The 20,814-nt window shown below is 39.7% G+C and overlaps 1 protein-coding gene across 1 annotated transcript in view; it reads left to right on the top strand.

Moving 5' to 3' along the window:
* Positions 1-20,814, top strand: part of LOC126356111 (UV-stimulated scaffold protein A-like) — a 119,396-nt gene that overhangs the window by 41,162 nt on the left and 57,420 nt on the right. The window contains exon 5 of the mRNA XM_050006812.1: positions 7,890-8,174. Coding sequence (XP_049862769.1) covers positions 7,890-8,174 — 285 coding nt within the window. The remainder of the gene's footprint in view (positions 1-7,889; positions 8,175-20,814) is intronic.

Here is a 20,814-nt window from a genome sequence, read left to right as displayed (position 1 = left end):
TCCCACTTCATATCACTCTGCAATGTTACGCCCAAATATTTAATCGACGTGACTGTGTCAAGTGCTACACTACTAATGGAGTATTCAAACATTACGGTATTCTTTTTCCTATTCATCTGCATTAATTTACATTTATCTATATTTAGAGTTAGCTGCCATTCTTTACACCAATCACAAATACTGTCCAAGTCATCTCGTATCCTCCTACAGTCACTCAACGATGACACCTTCCTGTACACCACAGCATCATCAGCAAGCAACCACACATTGCTATCTACCCTATCCAAAAGATCATTTATGTAGATAGAAAACAACAGCGGACCTACCACACTTCCCTGGGGCACTCCAGATGATATCCTCACCCTCGATGAACACTCACCATCGAGGACAACGTACTGTGTTCTATTACTTAAGAAGTCTTCTAGCCACTCACATATTTGGGAACCAATCCCATATGCTTGTACCTTAGTTAACTGTCTGCAGTGGGGCACCGAGTCAAACGCTTTCCGGAAGTCAAGGAATATGGCATCCGTCTGATATCCTTCATCGATGGTTCACAAGATATCATGTGAAAAAAAGTGCGAGTTGCGTTTCGGAGATGCATGCTTTCTAAAGCCATGCTGATGCATGGACAGGAACTTCTCTGTCTCAAGTAGTTTATACTACAGACTTGGGTAGGTTAGGTGTAATTTTTGATCCTTCAGGGGGTGATCGTGGCCTTGTGGCCCGGGTCTGTACTAGCCGCGGCTCGCGAGCTACGGGCCAGCCAGGCTGGCCGAGGTGAGACAGAAGCGAGCAAGCTGGCGGTGGCATTGGTGGGCCAACAGCCCGGGATGAGCCAGAACGACTGCGCCGCATGCCTCTGCCTCTGCCGCTCCGTTTGACGTAAATATGTTTACCTCCTCTCCTGGCATCAGTATAAGAGTGGCAAGCAGAAATACACATCAGGCTGTCTGCCGTAATGGCTCACTGGGAGAGGTCTACTTGAGATAGAGTCGTCACTCTCATTGAAGAAGGAGGATGTTCCATCAGAGAAGCTGGAAGATGGTAAGACGTACCACATACCCACTGCAACGAGATGGTGGAGGATCTGCCTTGAAAGAGGCACCACCAACAGGGCTCCTGGCCCAGACAGGAAGAGAGTGAGCTCACAGTTGGAAGACAGGGACCTAGTGTCTAGAAGCGGAGAAAATCCCTTTCTGAACACGAAGCAGTTGCGGCGGGAGACCAACTTCCCTGGCTCCAGTGACACGATTCGCCAAAGGCTGAGAGATGCTGGACTGTGTGCACGACGATCCGCCATGAAACAAGAGCTCAGCGAAGACAACATTTTATACCGGCTAGCATTTGCAGAACTCCGTCTGAGGAAGTTGTGGGACAACATCATTTTCACTGATGAGAAGGTGTTTTCCTCCAGTAACGACGGTCCACAAATCATTTACAGGTCACAAGGGACTTGGCATCGACGTGAATATGTAATGATGACGGGAAGAAGTGGCCAGCTATCTGTTACCTGCTGGGGTTGGATTTGTGCGAGAGGGGCGGGAACCGATAGAGGTACTCAGGGTACCCTCCGCCACACACCGTCAGGTGGCTTGCGGAGTATGGATGTAGATGTAGATGTAGAATTCTTCACAGGACAGAAAGAACTCTGGACAGCATGCGGTATGCCCACATATTGGAAAATGTGATGCTTCCGTCAGTGTGAATGCTGTACTCGGAAGGGAACGTCACATTGCAAGAGGACCATTCTCCCATTCACAAGTCTGTATTTGTTCAGCAGCAGCTCTCAATGATTGGCGTCAGCATCATGGACTGGCCGCCACGGGCAGCTAATATGAAGCCCATGGAAAACATGGGCTGAGGTCACCAGAACATTAACAGAGAACTGACCACAAAACCAACCAACTACTGCGGACGCTCTTTGGGACTGCATCCGGGAAGCCTTGGAGGAAGTTGCTTTTTCAGGCTGTTACATCCGACGGCCTATACATTCTATGCCAAGGTGCATGATAGAAGTACAAAATAATGAAGGATTCTGGAGAAAATATTAGGGCCCTTAAAATGTTTTGTCATGTCTTGTTTTTCGTCATTTTTCCTCATTGGGAGCTAGTGGAAGATTGCGTGGCAACAGGAAAGATACAATATGGGTTAGTTTTCCTTTGAGTTGCCTTTTCAATTCAATTGGGTTTCTTTTGAATATACAGTTTGTTGAATATTCTATTTTGATTTCTTTTATACCCTGTCTAGATACTTACAAACTAATCAGCGTAGATGGACTCTGTCACAGTAGTTTTTGTTATTTCAAATACATCTCTCTCTTCCCTTCCCTCCATGAATACAACCTCTGTCGTCCACACAATACACAAACAATTTCATATTATGTTTACTCGTTGTTAATATCTCCTCTATTCTCTCTCTCTCTCTCTCTCTCTCTCTCTCTCTCTCTCTCTCTCTCTCTCTTTTTCTCTCTCTCTGACACTATCGCTGCAAGTGCCCATTTGTTCCATTCCCCCAAAACTTTATAAACAAATCTAGTGGTTTCCATTGACGCTACATTTTCTCTTTTAATTGCTGCTGTCTTTACTCTCTATCATTCGTCTCAACTCCTATGAAACCATATTCTTCTATCTCCCCTTCCCTATAACCCATTCTTCGTTCTTAAAACAGTCCTTCCTTATCTCTTAGTCCTAAGATAAAACGAACTGTGGCACACATCTAAGTAAGCAATACTTTGCAAGCATTTCACACTTATATTTTGCATTTCTGCACTTCTATCCATTCCCAGATCTCGCCCTCCTTCCTGTTACCTGTCCCTTGGCATCTGTATCTAAATCTAAATGAATACTCTGCAATTCATAATTATGTGCTTGGCAGGGGGTTCTGTGGTCTGGTGGATTAATCTTGTATTGATGTGTAAAACGTGTAGGTTCTTATCTCACGTCAGGCGTAGATTTTTAACACACACAAGTAACTCTCCTTCACCCCTAGTAACGCCAAGTGCAGAACGCCAGTAAGTTCTGTAGTTCAATATCCACAGTAAAGGTAACATCCCCTCGCTGCCGACTGGGGCAGAGCGGCATTTGTTTGAGCTGTAACAGATGGAGAAACCCGAGAAGGCAGAGACTCTGTGACATGCAAGCCGTCGTAAACTAGAAAATGTATCTCATCTAATGAACCAATGACCATGCCACTTCACAAGGCTTTTCCTTTATTTGAAACTAAGACGTTGAAAACTGTGGTGCTGGACTGGGATTTGAATTCGATTTCACTGTGTTCCCCCAAGATTGCAAACTCTTCTAGGCCTCCTCGAAAGGCACCTATCTGGTTTCGAATCCTGATCAGCACAAAATATTCATTATTTCATTTCAAGCCCTAGCATGTGCACTCCGAACTACTAGTGAAAAATAGTTGCATTTTCAACGTCTCTTCATGCGTTGTCAGCTGTAACATATTCTTTTCAACTCACAGCCACATGATGAGCTTTTTATCACAACATTACAAGATCAAACATTTCCTTACATCTTTTCAAGTTCAGACATTCCTCTCCATCCTACTAGCGAAAATGGATTTGGATTTGACATTGTGTTCACTAACGACGATATGTTGTGGATTCAGCTTCTAGCCAGCAGAGTATTTTCCATCACATCATTGAAAGTACAAACATGCCACTCCTTGCTATTATTGGAAAAGAACTTCGTAGTTTAAGTGTCTTCATGACCACGTGTGCGGGGTTTGAATTTCATTCAGCACAGAACTTTTCGTCGCTTGATGTCTAGCTAAACATGCGCACATCTCGCTACTGGTGAACTAACAACAGCTATTTATTGTCTGTTTCTGGCTAGAAAACGATGGCGCTAGATGCTGGGTTCGAATCCCAGTCAGGCAAAAACAATTCTATCGTCATTTAAGGTTCCAACATCTCGCTGTTGGTGAAAACATTTGATATTTAACTTATGATTTTACGTACTTCGTTAACAATCCGATTAGGTACTGGGTTCGCATCCCTGTCACAAGCTTTTAATGATGGCATTTCAGTTTTAAACATGAGCATACCTTGTTCCTTGTGAATGACACCATATTAAACATCATTGGGGGTAGTTCCCAGGAAGGTAACTGTTATGACAGGATTCCCAGTTCAGTACAAACATTTTCATAATTTATTGTCAGGATCTGAATTGGTAACTGATACTGGTGCAAACGTCTATACTTCACGTCTGTTTATGCCTAGTGATTGGGTCTCAATACGGCACAAACAAAGCTCAGCTTAGTTAGCAATGGCTATAGGTGCTGGGTTTGAATCCAGGTCAAGAATGACGACGTTGGTCATGTCATTTAAAGTTCAAATTTGTGTACACGTAGCTGTTGATGTGTTATGAGAACAATGATATTACTGGTGATTCGCTGTTAATGTTGAGATTTCCGTAGATTGCTTGTTGCTGTTAATCACATTTTTTTACTGGTTCGTCCAATATCCAGTTTCCAGAGTCACTTGCCTTTCAGCGATGTTCAGCACGTGGATGGAAAACCTTTTCGAGAGCGAAAAACTTTTTTCCGATTGCCCTACAACTTTGTAACTCCATATATTGTCTCAAGTATTTAATTTTGACTAAGGATTGCTGTACGATATATGTAAACTAATCCGCTTTCGCAGAACTTTTGGAATGTCACTTGTTGTAATTAATGTTAGTTTATGAGTGTTATGGGGTGTCTCATCGCTAAGAACGTGTTTTCTAATATGTTTTGTATGACAATATTAGTTGATGCTTAGACTGACTGCCATAAAGACCTTTGGTCTCTAGTAGTCTCTTGCGGTACCCATTATGTGTAGTCAAACGACTGTACCCCATGGGGTTTTGGTGTTTAGAGCACCTGCAACACTGCTACGTTATGTTGATTGTATTCGGCAGTGACCTACTTTTTTTTGTCAAGTGTACATTTTGTGTAAGGAATTTGAAGACAACACAACCTTCTTAATTATTTGTAGTATATATTCTAATCTGTCTTCCGGTACATTACTTGCTCCCTCTATCTCCCTGGAAGCTATTACCTGCAGTCTTATCAGACATCTAATTAGTGTCTTCTAAATATTGCTTTCCTTGTTGCTTCTTGGAGAGGAGGGTCTTAAGAAACTGAATAATATAATAAAATTCTATTGAATATCGTATTAAAAAAGTGGCAGGTTAGCATAATGGAGGAGTTGAGAAGAGGGACGGAAAGAGAAGATTTCTTGAAAAGCAAGTTCCCATCTACAGATTTTGGGAAAACTGGTGCTGGGTGGGAGGAACAAATGACTACTGTGATGTAGCAGACTCCAGTTTCCAAGATTCGTGCTGTACAGCACACTAAGCAACTATATACTGAACATCCCCAAGACAGAGAGGTCTTCTGCATCCATTTGTCGTTTTGACTGATAATGGTCATCCCTATTTTAAAGTCATGCAATAAACTCATGCCAGGTGGTTAACAACATTATTAATAATAAAATGTTCATGGGTTTCTTGCCTGTCAGTTCCCCTTGTGTTTACTTATCTTCAAAACAGTCCCCTCGAGTGTATATCCTCTGAAATGTTGCGTGTATTCTGCGAATTGACACAGCAAGTAATCTGAGAAAGATTTATTGCATTGACATGCAGTGAAAATCTTCGTTTGCATAAAATAAGTGCTTGAGTTATTTCTTTGCTGTTATTATTGTGTCACAGCATGGAGCAAGTACTACAATGGGGAAAGTTATAGGGTTATGGACCGCGGGCCCCGTGTTGCAGTGGTGGGGTAGGAGTGAATACAGTTTGGAAAGTATGTTGTGGGTCTCAAGAACGAAAGTGACAGTGCGTGGTCTGCAAAGCTTTATGTGGGCAGGTAATCTGACTTAATAACCTGACAGAATAGGTGTTATACATATATACATATGTCATTAGTACTTATTCATCCCACAACATAAGCTTCTCATTTTACTCCCCTCACCACCTCTGTAATGCAGCAGGATGTCAACTACTATGATAAGCATCAAAATGATGATATCCCTTAGAATTATGTTTGCAGCAAAGTGAGAAATGTGGTAATCATCAATACCATTTGGATGCTCTGCAGGCATAAAGTTCAGTTTTACAAATAAAACAAAATTATGGAAAAAATCCAGTCAGTTGACAATTACAATTTACAGGTTGTCTGAACAGTTCTGCATTTGTGCAGCAACACCATTAGCACCTGTTGTTTTGTTGTGGAATGTCATGTGACATTACATCAGAACAAAAGAACAGTAACACTTTAAATGTTCAGTCTGAGGACAAGTCAGAAACATATGGTAGGCTTGCTTAGAAGAAGCAAGTGTGTATGAAACTGTATCTGGTGAAATGACAAAACATTTTGTTGATGTTACAGTTACTGTTAGCCATAAGCCAGCAGTTTTGATGAGGGTAATAATTACTGAAGGAGCAAACTTATGGTTACATTGGAAAACCCTAAGTCCCATATATGTCATATTTCTTTGCTGGGGCTTGGATCAGAACAAAACAAAGATTGCATGGATGTTGGCATAGCTTTGCTCTCAATTGAAAGTTGTTGGAAATACTTATTCTTAATTGAAAGGGTTGGCAGAAGAAACTGTTAACCAAAAAGTGTGTGTTTTGGGGTAATGCATTTTATATGTTCAGTTAAATTTATCAAAAGCTAGCAGATAGATTCAATTATACAAAAGAATTTATAGTAGTACATACATAGGTACTTGTTACCAGCATGTGGAGAATTCGAGAATATGACAGACAGCGTTATTGGGCTAGTTGTTACCAAATTGGGGGTATGCAGTTTCTTCTGCTGACCACTTCCATTGTTCAAGATAAACATTAATGTTACTTTAAAATACTAATGAAATGTTAGTAGAGAGTTGTTGTACTATTGTCTCTCAAGTTTTGTGAAGAAGTTTCTGGAAATAATAGCAAACTGAGCATTTGTCACTATTTGATGGATTGACACTGGAAGTAATTTGTATGTTCCATGCTAATCATCCTTGTGGAATAGTTGAACTCGAGAATCACAGGTTAGCTGCTGGCTTACACCAACTGTACTCTTACTTCTTGGTGATACTCGTACAAAGGGGATGAAGATTGTTGTCACCAAGCACTTAAGTGAGCAACTTTTTGCTCAACTTGAATCATACTAGTTGTACCATTAAGGTATACGTTCTTGTGTGGGTGGACCATAACTATTCTTACATCTAGCAACACCATTATATGTGATAAAAATGAAACGTTTCAATGGTTTGAGTGGGCCATCAGGATCTTTTAACACACAACTTGGAAATAGGGGTTATATGGAAAGCTCTTCAGTATAATATGAAACAGGTAAGCACTTGTTTTGTGTCAAAATGTGCTTGTTTCAGTAAAGCATAAATTACAGATATCTGAGAAAGTTTCCTTTTGTACACCTACAAAGTTCTAGAAATGCGTATTGTAGGTCAACAAGCTTCTGAGTTCATCAGTGTGTTGCCACATGGCCTTTGGGACTGTGGACGTAAAGGAAGACTGTAGAATGAGAGTGTCTAGATGCACAAAATATAATTAAAAAGATAAACAAAAGAAAGTAAGGATGGAATTGCAACAATGTAGAAAAGATGGATTGCCACTCACCACAAAGAGGAGATGCTGAGTCACAGAAGGTGCAATGAAAAAGGCTGCTAAAATATTGTGCTTGTGGACGAAGTCCTTCTTCCGAAGTAGAAACCCCCCCCCACACACACACACACACGTTCAGCCAAGTATAATTCACATAACACTATCTCTAGTGCTGGAGTCCAGGATGCAATTTAGTGATTTGTCAGGTATTACGTGAAGTTACTGTTAATTTGCACTTTGGGGGTTTTCATCAACTTAATAATTTTATTTGTGTTTCAGATATGAAGACTGATATCTCTGATACAATAACAGCTTTAGACAACTGCATCTCATTGATTTTACCTGAACCAGAAAATTTTTTTATAAATGAAGACAAGGAAACTGATTCTAGCTTTGCATTGGCACCACAAGAAAGCATCAAGACCACTGATTTGAAGAAACCTATGTTAGACAAAAACATCATGCTACAAAACTATACAGATGAGGAAGGTTGCTATAACAATGAACACAGAGCTCATGGTCTACTTAGTGGAAACTACAAAATAGAAGTTGAATTAAAACCAGGTATTGTATTCTTTAAAAAAATTAAATCTTAGAACAGTTTCTTTACTCTCAGTGTCTGTCTCCTATCCAAACCTCATTCTTTGGAACACTCACAAACAGCATTTCCATTTATAGGTTGTAAGCTTGTTACTTCTCTTAATTGAGAAGAAGAACTCTATAATCTTGCTAAAACAAAAGAACACAGTTATGTTTACTTGTAATAATGTAATAAAAATACCTTTGACATTATGATTACTAATATGCCCAATAAGTAGAATCATATTATTTCGTAGTATTTGAATTGTCAGTTAATTGCTCTTGAAAGCCATATGGCAGACACATTCATTGGAAGACTACAAAGGAAAAGTTAGTAATCCATAAGAGATAACCTAACAATACTCATTTGACTCATTCTTGAGTAGTCTCGGATCTTTACTATGTAGATATAGAGAATATACAAAGACATGTACCTGGTTTCATCACAAGTTTCTTTAAAACATGTAAGAGTATCTCACCAACTTGACTGGAAAACACTATAAGAGAGATCTGTGTCATGGAGGACTTACTTTTAACCACTCAGTTTGAGAACCTGAGTGTGTATATGCAAGCCGTGAACAACTGCATTGATGGTAACCTGACAAAATACAAGCATTTCAGCCAAGCGTCAGGATATCTGTTCTTGATGTATAGTTAAAATCTATTGTTAGAAGTGAAAAAGTCTAAAAAATTCAGCAATTACAAACAGTCCCCAGGAAAGAAAAAATGTGACAAGTGGTAAGTAAAAAAATTTAGAGGGCTACTAAATATTTGAATGCACAATGCTTTTTCTGTTTATCAAGTCAACGCATTTGTTGTTTATCAGGTCAGTGAAATGACAAGGCCTGTGTCTCTTTACATAACTATTAAACCTTCCAGGAAGTGATTGCAGCTTAGGATTGTTTTAGAGATTTCCTCAAAATATGCTAAACCGAAAGTCCATCTTAAGTGATATGTATGTTTTAATATAATAAAGGTCTTTTGTTAATAAGGCTTAAAATTTAATTATTTTTCAACAAATAATTCCTGCACCAGTGAAATTTAAATAAAATACTGCCTTCTGCAACTACCTGGTCATATTAACAATCACTTATAGGGCATATGCAAAGGTGCAGGCTACTGGCTTAAAGGATTAAATTTTTGAGGAGTCACATTCTGTGAAGAATCAGGTAACATATTACTTTCCCTCACAAAATGACCATAACAAGGAAATTTGGAGAAATTCATAGTGATGGGTACTGACAATCAATTTGCGCCATTGTTCGGGAATGGACTAGAAAGAGCAAATACATTGAATCTTAAAATCTTCCTTTTTTTTTTTTTTTTTTTTTTTTTTCAAAAATATGTAGAACATTAATACTATCCTAAATATGAGGTGTGTTCAAAAGGGAACTGAACTTTGGAAATAGCACGCCAACCAGCAGAGAAGACGCACTGCGGCTACTGAGCACACCTAGTGGCAGGTTTGGTCTACAAACTGCTTTCCATTTGCCTCATGTTGCTCTCACAAGTAGTAAGCGAACCACAGCCAATAAAGTAAGCATGTGCACAGCCTGCTTTTCGAATTAGTGCAATGAAGGAGCTTTAAGAATGTGTGTGTGTATGTGTGTGTGTGTGGGGGGGGGGGGGGGGGGGGGCACGCGTGTGCCAGAGAGAGAGAGAGAGAGAGAGAGAGAGAGAGAGAGAGAGAGAGAGAGAGAGAGAGAGATTCTGCTACATACTTACAGAGATGTTTCAAATGCTTAGCCAAGTATATGGGGAGGGGACTGTAAGAGTCGCATGCAGTGCTGCAAGTGGTTTAAACATTTTCATTGGGGGATAATGTTGGTCTTCGATGATTCCAACTCTGGACGTACCTCAACATCAACAGATGATAGCCATGTGGGTAGTGTTCATGCTGTGATTCACGGAAATTGTCATTTGAACTTTTTGGGAAGTTTCTGAGGAGGGGGGCATCAGTATAGGTTCATGCCATCAAATTTTGAGTAAAAACTTGAGATACATCATGTCAGTATGTCAGTGCAAAATTCGTACCACATTTGTTGACTGAAGACCAGAAACAGACCCGTGTTGAAATGTGCAAGGAACTGCTGTCTGCTGTTAATGGCAATGAAAACTTCTGTAAGAACATCATAACAAGTGATGTGGTGATATGAATTGGGTGTACGGCTATGATGCTGAAATAAAGGTGCAGTCATTGCAGTGGGCGGGCAAGGGGTACTTTGTTCAGAAAAAGCATGCATGAGTCGATCAAAGATCAAAGTGATGTTGGTTGTGTTTTTTGACTACAAAGGCATTGTCCATAATGAATTTGAGCCATGTGGTCAGGTGGTAAACAAGGAAGTCTTCCAGGGAATCCAAGTGTGCATGAGGGATATTGTGCGCAGGAAGAGACCTGAACTGTGGGAAAACCAGAGTTGAATGATGCATCATGACAATGTGCCAGCTCATGCGTCACTCCTTGTCTACAGCTATCTAGCAAAACACCACATTCCTGTTGTGCCCCATCCACCATACTCTAAAGCATTGTCAGCTGCTACTACCATAGGTGTGTGGCTGCATACTGTTAGTGCCATCTAGTAATGATGCCTCGAATTGCAACTTCACAGATGACTGTCAGTGTTAGTCGAATTGCTTGAAACGCTGTTTGTGCTATGTGGTTCTGCTGCTTTGAAGTCTTGTTTGTGAGTGACTTGCTTGTATGTATTTTCATGAACTTATCACAAGATCATTTTGATTGTAATTAGTTAAATCGATGTATATCTTTATTTGAACCACTTGGATTGTCAATGAATGGTCCTATTTTTGCTTACACTGTAAGTGCTGATTTATAAGAAGTTTTTAAATATTATTTTGTGTTAGTGTTGGTGTTTCTTTGCATAGCAAAATCTCTTTTATTGCACTGATAAGCAGAATTTCTTTGTAAATTGTCATTTAAATTAATCATAAATTGTTAATAAAGTGTTTAAATCTTTTTCCCAAATGGTGTTTTTAAGTTCCTGAAACTTTAGTAATTTCTCTTGAAACTACAGTGTCAGACAGTTGCTTCCCGTGAGCACCATATGTTGGTGCCATCACTTCAGATTATTACTGCTGAACTTTTTGTCCTGATTATTTTTGTATTCTTCTTTTCACATACATTGCTTCTTGTGTACAATGACCAGTTGTCACAATCCTTAAGTATACTTTTTGGTATGTCTTACAATTTGTCATGAATAAGTTTTGTAATTCCATTCCATTCATGGCTTGGATCTCTCTTTCCGTTGCAGAATTCTTGTTATAAGATGACTATTAGGTGCTTGGGTTCCTTAGAGTAAAATTAGAACAACAGGTTTTGCAGAACTCATGTCGTCCTTATTCTTCAGTATGTCACTATACATATATTGCACAAGCCTATTTCAGTAAGTAAACATAGACTTGATTGTAACATTTTGGTTTATTACCCTACTCTGATACAATAAAACTTTCCAAGATAAAGCCTCTCAAACGATTGATACTGTGTAATATTCAGTTGAATTTTTTTCCGTACATGATTGTTAATTTTAATCCAAGGAAGGCTGCTGCTTGAAGTGTTCTTCGGAGTGATGAACAACATTGAGGTCTCTGTGCTGACATCAGAGCATTGGTTGCTGCACCTACAACACTATGCAAAATCCAGTGAATACCTGAAACAGGAATTATAAAATTCAAGTAGAAACATAACATATTACATATTAATAATATTAATAAATAAATCATTAATGTACAAAATCAAAATATTGTTTAATGCTGTCTAGGGTCATTTCAATAAGACAGCATAGTACATTCACTCATTCGAATCAGCGCCAAGAGTACAGAAATTTTGAATTGAAAAAAATATTTATGAGGCCCTCCCAAACTAACTCTTACAAATATCTTCACCCTTGTAGAGGAATTTTGTGGGTTTTGGTAAACTTCTCTTATTTTATTTCATTCTACTAAATAATACAGTATTATACCCAGAGAGACTTCATTCGTATTGACCGTACTGTGTACATGAGAATTAATTCCCTAATAATCAAATGGAAGAAGCAATTAAAAGTGGACTTGCTTGGGAAAAAGTGAAAGATTATTTAACTCCCAGACATGAGGTTTAATTTTGCATTTTGGAATTGTAAATTCAGGCAGTCTGTAGTGCAGATTTCATTTTTTCTGAACAGCAAGCTACATAGCTGATTGAGGTATCAGTGTCCATCGGTGACACATCAGGGGGGTCGCAAGTTGCATACTACGATTCTGTCTTCTTTTATAATTTACTTCTTCAGTTAGTCTTGATAGGACGGGTAGGATGTGTGACGCATTGTATAGAGAGTGAGGGGTAAATGGTAACTCTTTCGCGTTGCTTGAGGTGGAGGGCCAATGTGGAGACCAAATTTCTCGCTTTGCCAATTCATCTTGTGAGTGGACAGAAGGCCGCTCCCTCCGCAGAGTGCGAGCAGGCACACAAGGGGAGGGGTTTACTACACTTGTGCTCATAAATTAAGGGTAATTGCAGAATGTGGTGCCACATGACGTGGCACTACACAAATCTGATGCTAATAGCATAGGCACATAGAGAACACATACGACACAGATCTGTAAGTCCACAGTAATCTGTTGAGAATAAGTTGAGAAAACCATCCCGAAACACATGTGCTACAAAATGCCACTGTTTCCTGTGCATGTACCCTGACATCTATATGGGATATGATCACCATACACACGTACACAGGCCGCACAGTGGTTTGGCATACTCTGGATCAGGTGGTCGAACAGCTACTGCCGTATAGCCTCCCATTTTTGCACCAGTGCCTATCGGAGCTCCTGAAGTGTCGTAGGGGTTTGAAGACGTGCAGCAATAAGACGACTGAGAGCATCCCACATGTGCTCGATGGGGTTTAGGTCTGGAGAACAGGCAGGCCACTCCATTCGCCTGTTATCTTCTGTTTCGAGGTACTCCTCCATGATGGCAGCTCGTTGGGGCCGTGTGTTATCATCCGTCAGAAGGAAGGTGGGACCTGGTGCACCCCTGAAAAGGCAGACATTCGGTGCAAAATAACTTCCCGATACGCCTAACAGTTCTCTGTCAAAGGCAAGCAGGGGTGTACAGCACCAGTCATAATCCCACCCCACACTATTAAACCACGACCTCCATAAAGGTCCCTTTCAAGGGCATTAAGGGGTTGGTATCTGGTTCCTGGATCACACGAGATGAAAACCCGGTGAGAATCACTGTTCGGACTATAGCTGGACTCATCCGTGAACATAACCTGGGACCACTGTTCCAGTGTTCTTGACACCAGGCTTTATGGGCTCTCCTGCGGCCAGGGATCAGTGGAATGCACCTTGCAGGTCTCCGGGTGAGTAAAACATGTCTGTTCAGTCGTCTGTAGACTGTGTGTCTGGAGACAACTGTTCCAGTGACTGCGCTAAGGTCTTGAGCAAGGCTACCTCCAGTACTCTGTGGCTGTCTGCAGGTACATGGTGAGATATCGATCTTCTTGTGGTGTTGTACACTATGGATGTCCTGTCCTGTAGTGCATGGACATGTTTCCTGTCTACTAGAACCGTTGCCATAATCTTGAGATAATACTTTGTGACACATGGAGAGTGCATGCTATGACGTGCTATGTTTGAACAGCCTCCAGTCACCCTACCTATTCTACCCCTCATAACGCCATCAACATGTGTTCTTTGAGCCATTTTCAACACACAGTTACCATTAGCATGTCTGAAAACATCTGCACACTTACTCACTGCATCATACTCTGACGTGCATCAACATACCTCTGCGTATGTAGACTGCTGCCAGTGCTACTGTGCGATGACTGTAGGTCAGATGCACCGCATGGTAATACCCCGAGGTGATTTAAACCCTCAAACCACCCACCAGAGTGCTGTTTCAGCATGTATCAGCATTATCCTTAATTTATTAGCGTGAGTGTAGTTATCAGGAGCTCCAGCACTAGATGCATTATGGAACTGCTTTGGCAGACAGCGTTGAAAAAAAAGCCAGTGTGCACTCAATATGTCTGCCAGAGGTCCTCATTCGAATTATGGAGGCAGCCTTCTCTGTGGCTTTCGAGCATGCAGGGTGCAGTCATCGATCAGTTGTGGCTCATGTTGGCACCAATGATACCAGTAGCTCGGATTCTGAGGCCATCCTCAGTTTGTACAAGTGGCTGGTGTACATGGTCAAGACTACTACAAGGTGCAAGAAGAGCTTGCATTTTGCAGTATTGTTCCCAGAGTTAATCGGGGTCCTTTGGTTTGGATCTGAGTGGAGGGTCTCAACCAAAGGCTTCATCAACTCTGTGACAGGCTTGGCTCCAGATTTCTATACCTCCGTAATCAGTTTGAGATTTATATAACTCCCCTTGATAGCTCAGAGGTGCACTATAGGAAGAAAGCAGCTATTCAGGTAGCAGTGTATTTGTGGAGTGCACATAGGGATTTTTAGACTAGACGGTAGTTCGAGGTACTCTGATGAACACTTGCCAGACAATAAGCAGCAAGGAAAGTCAGACTGCATTAAGAGTAAAGACACTTTTCCTGTCAAAGTTGCATCATAAACTGTCAAAGTATTCATAACAAAGTTCCTGAATTTACTGCCCTCCAGGAAAACCGTTGCTCTCGAGTTATTCTTAGGACCGAGAGCTGGCTGAAACCCAAAATGGAAAGCTCAGAGATACCATATTTACTTGAATCTAAGCCGCACTCGAATCCAAGCTGCACCTGAAAAATGAGACTCGAGATCATGGAAAAAAATTTCCCGAATCTAAGCAGCACCTGAAATTTGAGACTCAAAATTCAAGGGGAGAGAAAAGTTTTAGGCCACACCTCCAAATCGAAACAAAGTTGCTCCATTGTAATATGACACACAATTTAGGTCGAATGAATGACGATACAGCTACAGTAGCTTGGATAGAGTCGTAAGCTTAGCAGTTAAGCTTTACCAGGTAGCCATTCTTTGCGTCAGGTGCTCTGTCCGTATTTATACGAGTACCCTTCCTTTTTCACGTGCTTCATCAGGTTTGAATTGATTGCTTATTTTTCTTTGATCTGATAAGCTCTGTCCTCTTTGTTATAGGTGTTTACGTCACTCTAAGCTGAAAATGCATTACTGTACTGTGTCATGCACTGTTTGTCACAATCTGATAATGAGTGTTTCCGGCCTGTTGCCGCTCGCGGCTTGGCTTGCTTTTGTGCGTGCTACCGCACTTAAAAAAAGAGGAATCGTCTCATTAGCGAAACAATGGCACGAGACTGCTATTTGTTATTACTTACACTGCTGCTTTCTTTGGTATAATGATCAACGAGAACCAAATAATATACTGCGTATGATAGAAGTTCTGAATGAGAGTTTAGCGAAAAATTTTCTCCGTTTGAAAATCTTTGCAGGCACCTCTTTAGTACATAATGTTCTGCACATAAATTAGAGCTATCTTGGATTTAAAAATCTAGTCCATTGCTGTGCTTCATTTCTGACTGTATCACTATTAGGCATAAGAATAATACGAATATAAACATGACATGATATGTATATTCTTCCGCGTTTTCTGTTGTCTCACTCTAGTTTCGTAGTTTATTAGGCAGACACGATTTAAGTGAGACAGCAGCAAACACAAAACAATACATGGCAAAATGTTTATATCCATATTATTCTTATGGTGAAGGGAATACTGCATGTGATTCACAGTTCATAAAAGTTCCTAATAGCAACCATCTCTTCTCATAGGTAAGAAAAAATTCAGAACGTAGAGTTGACCATATTGACAAACATCCCAAACAGGCTTGCCAGTCTGATTTTCATAGTACATTGAAATGCTGCTACATTCGAAGATCAACAATACGGAATTTGTATTTACTTCATTGGATAATGTATGGAAATGCAGTGGTCGAAACTCGGGGCAGAGAAATAAGCTCGTCTTCCACCTTCTTTTTTAAATTATTTACTGACGCAGAGGTTTTGGCGCCAGTATTTATCTTTGTGCCTGCAAAGCATGCCGGTGTAGTGCTACATATATTTGACGGCAGAAGTTAGTTGTGGCGGCACCTACCAACATTTTTCAGAACTTCCGCTTACTTTGCGCTCGATTCTAAGCTGCAGGCGTTTTTTTGTATTACAAAAAACTGGAAAAAGTGCAGCTTAGATTCGAGTAAATACGGTATTTAGCGAGTTGTGGAGCATATATCAGAAAGTCAGATTAGAGGCCATAGCAGGGGGAGTGTTCATTGCAGTTGACAAAATAATATCTGTTGAGGTTGAAGTGGAGTGCAACAGTGAAGTTGTCTGGTCACGTATAACAGGTGTAGGTGAAACTGAATTAATTGTTGGATGTTTTTACTGGCGGCTCGATTCTTCCGTAACAGTTATAGTCATTAGGGATTCGTTTGGGGGGGGATACAGACACACATTTGTGCGAAATACTTATGAACATGTTTTCTGCAAACTGTCTTGAGCAGTTAGCTCGGCAGTCCACATGTAATGGAAGTATCTTAGAACTTGTAGCTACTATAGAAACAAGAGTTAGTGATCATGATGGCATTGTAGCAACTTTGGTTATGAAGGTTAGTAATTCAGTGAAGGTTAGTAATTCAGTGAAGGTTAGTAATTCAGTGAAGATGGCTAGGAGAACGTTTCTGTTAGATAGAGCAAATAAGCAGTTTTTAGCATCTCACTTAAAGAGTGAATTGACATCACTTAGTTCCAGTAATATGAATGTAGAGGGATTATGAGGAAAGTTCAAGCAGATTTTAAATTGTGCATGGTAAGTGGATAAAGGATAGGAAAGATCCACCATGGTTTAATAACAAAATTCAGAAGATGTTGAGAAAGCAGATGTTGTTGCATTCTCTGCTCAAAAGGAAATGCTGAAATGACAACAAGTAAAGATTAGTAGAGACTCCTGCATTTGTGAAAAGATGTATGCATGAAGCAAACAAGAATTACGACTGTTGTATCGTAGCAAAAGATCTGGGAGAGAACCTTAGAAAATTCAGGTGCAATGCAAAAGCAGTCCTTTGTTGACTAGTTGGTGTGGCCATTGTAGACTGCAAAACAAAAGTTGAAGTTTTAAATTTCACATTCAAGAAATCATTCATGCAGGAGAGTTGTACAAACATGCACCATCATTTGACCATCTGACAGACTCCTTTATGGATGACGTAGTAAAAACATAAATAAATGTAACTTATTGCACATACATAGAAAAAGAATCCCTACTGTAAGCTACACTATTGATGACAAGCATTTGGAGACAGCGTCTGCTGTAAAATATTTAGGCGTAACTATCCAGAATGACCTTAAGTGAAATGACCACATAAAACAGATAGTGGGAAAAGCATATACCAGACTCGGATTCATCGGAAGAATTTTAAAGAAATGTAAATCAGCCATGAAAGAAGTGGCTTAGAAGGCACTTGTTCGCCTGATCCTTGAGTATTATTCATACATCTGGGATCCCTATCAGATAGGAGTGAGAGAGGAGATAGAGAAGATCCAACGTAGAGTAGTGCATTGCATCATGGGATCGTTTAGCTGGTGAGAGAGTATCACGGAGATACTAAAAAAACACCATTGGCTGACATTACTAGAGGGATGTTGTGTATGACAAAGAGATTTAGTATTGAAATTTTGGGACAGCATTTTTCAGGAGAAGTCGGACAACATATTACCTCCCCCATCATATATCTCGCGCATTGACAACAAGGAGAAATTTCGATAAATTGGAGCCAATACAGAGGCTTACCGAAAATCATTCTTTCCATACACTATTTGCGACTGGAACAGGGTTGGAGCGATCAGATATTGGTACCGAAATGACCCTTCACCACAAACCATTAGGTGGCTTGTGGAGTATGACATAGATGTAGATGAATATTTGCAGTACTCTATGGGGGCTACGGAACTTTACTCAAAACCTGTTTGATGCTTTGTTTCAAGATGTAATCACTCTGTAACCACATTTTTTAATTATTTCAGTTGGTATTGAGACCCTTTATTAATAACTACCTTTCAAATGCGTCATAGTTAAACATACCTCAGCTTGCCAAAAGATCTTCCCAGCTTTTCAAATGGTCTTTATAGGCAGGTTTCTTGTACTAAAAGGTCATACATTTGTGATGAAGGCATCATATCATCCTGTGATGGCAAGTACCAGGTAAAATTGCCTCTCATCCTGAAGTACAATACAGCATACCAGACGAGCACCCACTGATCAAAAAGTGATGTAGTTACATAGGGCCACATTTGCCATAATAATTCACTTTACCATTTCCATTTCAACTGTAATGGTATGACGGTTGGTTTGTCACTTGATTCCGAAAACTAAATATACTTTTGATTAATCTGCATGACTGAGACAGGTATTAATTAAAAATAGTTTCATATGATATTAGTATGCACATTGATCAGCATGCATGTGGCTGCATGGTATCTTTTAATCAGCGGAAAAAGCTCCTCCGCATAGAATATGCATGACACCATTTGTATTACTCTATATTATGATATTTTGTCATTAATTAGTTCCACACAGTTTGAGAACTTTCAACGCATTCTAACATCGTCAACAATACATAATTAGTTATTGGTTGTTGGTTCATGAAGGAACTGAGATGGGGTGTATCCCACTGAGTTTAACATGTCCTTTGGATAATGGTACAGATTGTAGAGTTACGAACAAAGTACTGTATTCACACGAATCTATTTCACCATAGAATGTAACATGCATTCCAATTTTAAAAATTAAAATCACAAAAAGCAGTTTGCTGGTGTATCACTTGTACGTTAAATTTGTTTTATACAACAATGGATGTTTACATGAACTATCAAAACAACAATAATTTTTAAGTGACCCATTGCTAAATGACACAGTTGTTATTAAAAAGAGTCTAACTTGATTACCTACATGACATGCAAACAAACATATAGTAAATTACTGGTGTTACTCATCATTATTCACTAATGTCATCATTACTGATATCCTTGGAGGAGTCTACGTCAGAGACAGATTCTTTTCCTCTTTCCTCATCATCCTCAGGGACGTTCCAGAGTGCGTCATCTTCACTGCTGCTCAGAATATTTGAAATATAGCTTTCTTGAATGATTTTACAGTCATTGGTGCTTCAGTGCTCTTCCAGGCAGACGAAATCTAGTTTTCAATCATGTGTGATGCAACACGCTTAATTTTTCCTGTATGCATATGTTAACGGTTTGGTTTGCGAAAGCATTTTTCGTGCTATTCCTGAATGTAACATTTTAAATTTTTATTTATACTAACGTGCAGATGTTGTAACACTCAAGTCATTCCACTAGGAATAATAACTTGGTCACTGGCTAGGCTGTGGATCTTCTTTTTTATGTCATCAGTGAGATGACCCTGAAATTCATCAAGACAAAACATTGGTGGTAGTTTTGAAAGCCCTCCAAGATGGAGTTCCCATACGTTTCGGAGACAGTCCAGCATTCAAGTTTCAATTATCCACCCATTCTTTTGATTTCAAACAATTATGTCATCGGAGAACAGCTTCTCATTTTTAGCAGTATTGGGGCTTGTTTTCTACTTGAAGATAAGAAAGGGGGAAGTTGGCACCCATCTGCTGTGTTTGCCAGTATGACTGTTATGCACTGTTGTTCACACCCTGACATTTTGAATGTAACTGCTTTTGTTCCCTTCTCCTCAATGATATTATGTGGATCAAACCAAATTGACATCTTGTCAGCATTGTCTATCTGCCACAACAGAACATTCTTCTCTTCGCGAAGTTTGATGAGATACCGCTGAAATCTTGAAATTTTTCTCACAAGCCTTTGGAAGCTTTTGGCATACTGTTGTACGGCATTGTAGAGATAAGCGATCAGCCCATCCATGTCAAGCCATAAATTCTTGTGTCGATAAAATAAGAACTGAACCCACCACTTTTACTTTTCCTTATCATGTCACTCGTCACATGTTGCCCTTCTTCCTCCTCTCATGCACAAATTCCAGTACTTTTACTTCAATCTCAGGATGTCTTCTTGCGAGGGACAGTGAATTTCTTTTTAGCAGTGGTACTAGCAAATAATGACAATTTCTGTTTCTTCAATAAGTGAACGCTACTCTCAGCTACATTGAAACCTTGCCATGCTCTCTTTTTACCACAATTTTTAGCATAAATAATTGCTTTATGCATGAATGTAGCATCACACAATCTTCTTTACTGCTTGCCTTCCATTTTGTGACTACCTAATGCAAACACACCTACACAGCAATGAGCTAACAATAACATAACAAAGTTGAGAATCACAACAGTGTATTGTGACAGAAGGAATAATACCTAAATTCCAGTGTTACCGTGAAAGACGGATTCAAGTTTGTACTTGAATGTAATAGGTCTTTGAATCAAATTCACACCACAATTTTGAATACCCCATATGATAAAAAAAAAAGTTCCCATTAGATTTGCGTAAATACAGTAATTCAACACAATTGGTAGCTTATAATGAACTGATTACATTACAAGTTGGCAATGGCAATTTTGAGAGAGTTTTCCTAGTAGTACTGTACTATGACCCAAGAAAACAAATAATTCGATCAAGTGCAGGGCTTGCTATTCCTTGACAATTTTTAATTTCCACACTTCCTTC

The sequence above is a fragment of the Schistocerca gregaria genome, chromosome 3, assembly GCF_023897955.1.
Source record: "Schistocerca gregaria isolate iqSchGreg1 chromosome 3, iqSchGreg1.2, whole genome shotgun sequence".
Taxonomy (NCBI): Eukaryota; Metazoa; Arthropoda; class Insecta; order Orthoptera; family Acrididae; genus Schistocerca; species Schistocerca gregaria.
Note: the sequence above shows the minus strand (reverse complement) of the source record. Positions and strands in the feature narration are given on the sequence as shown.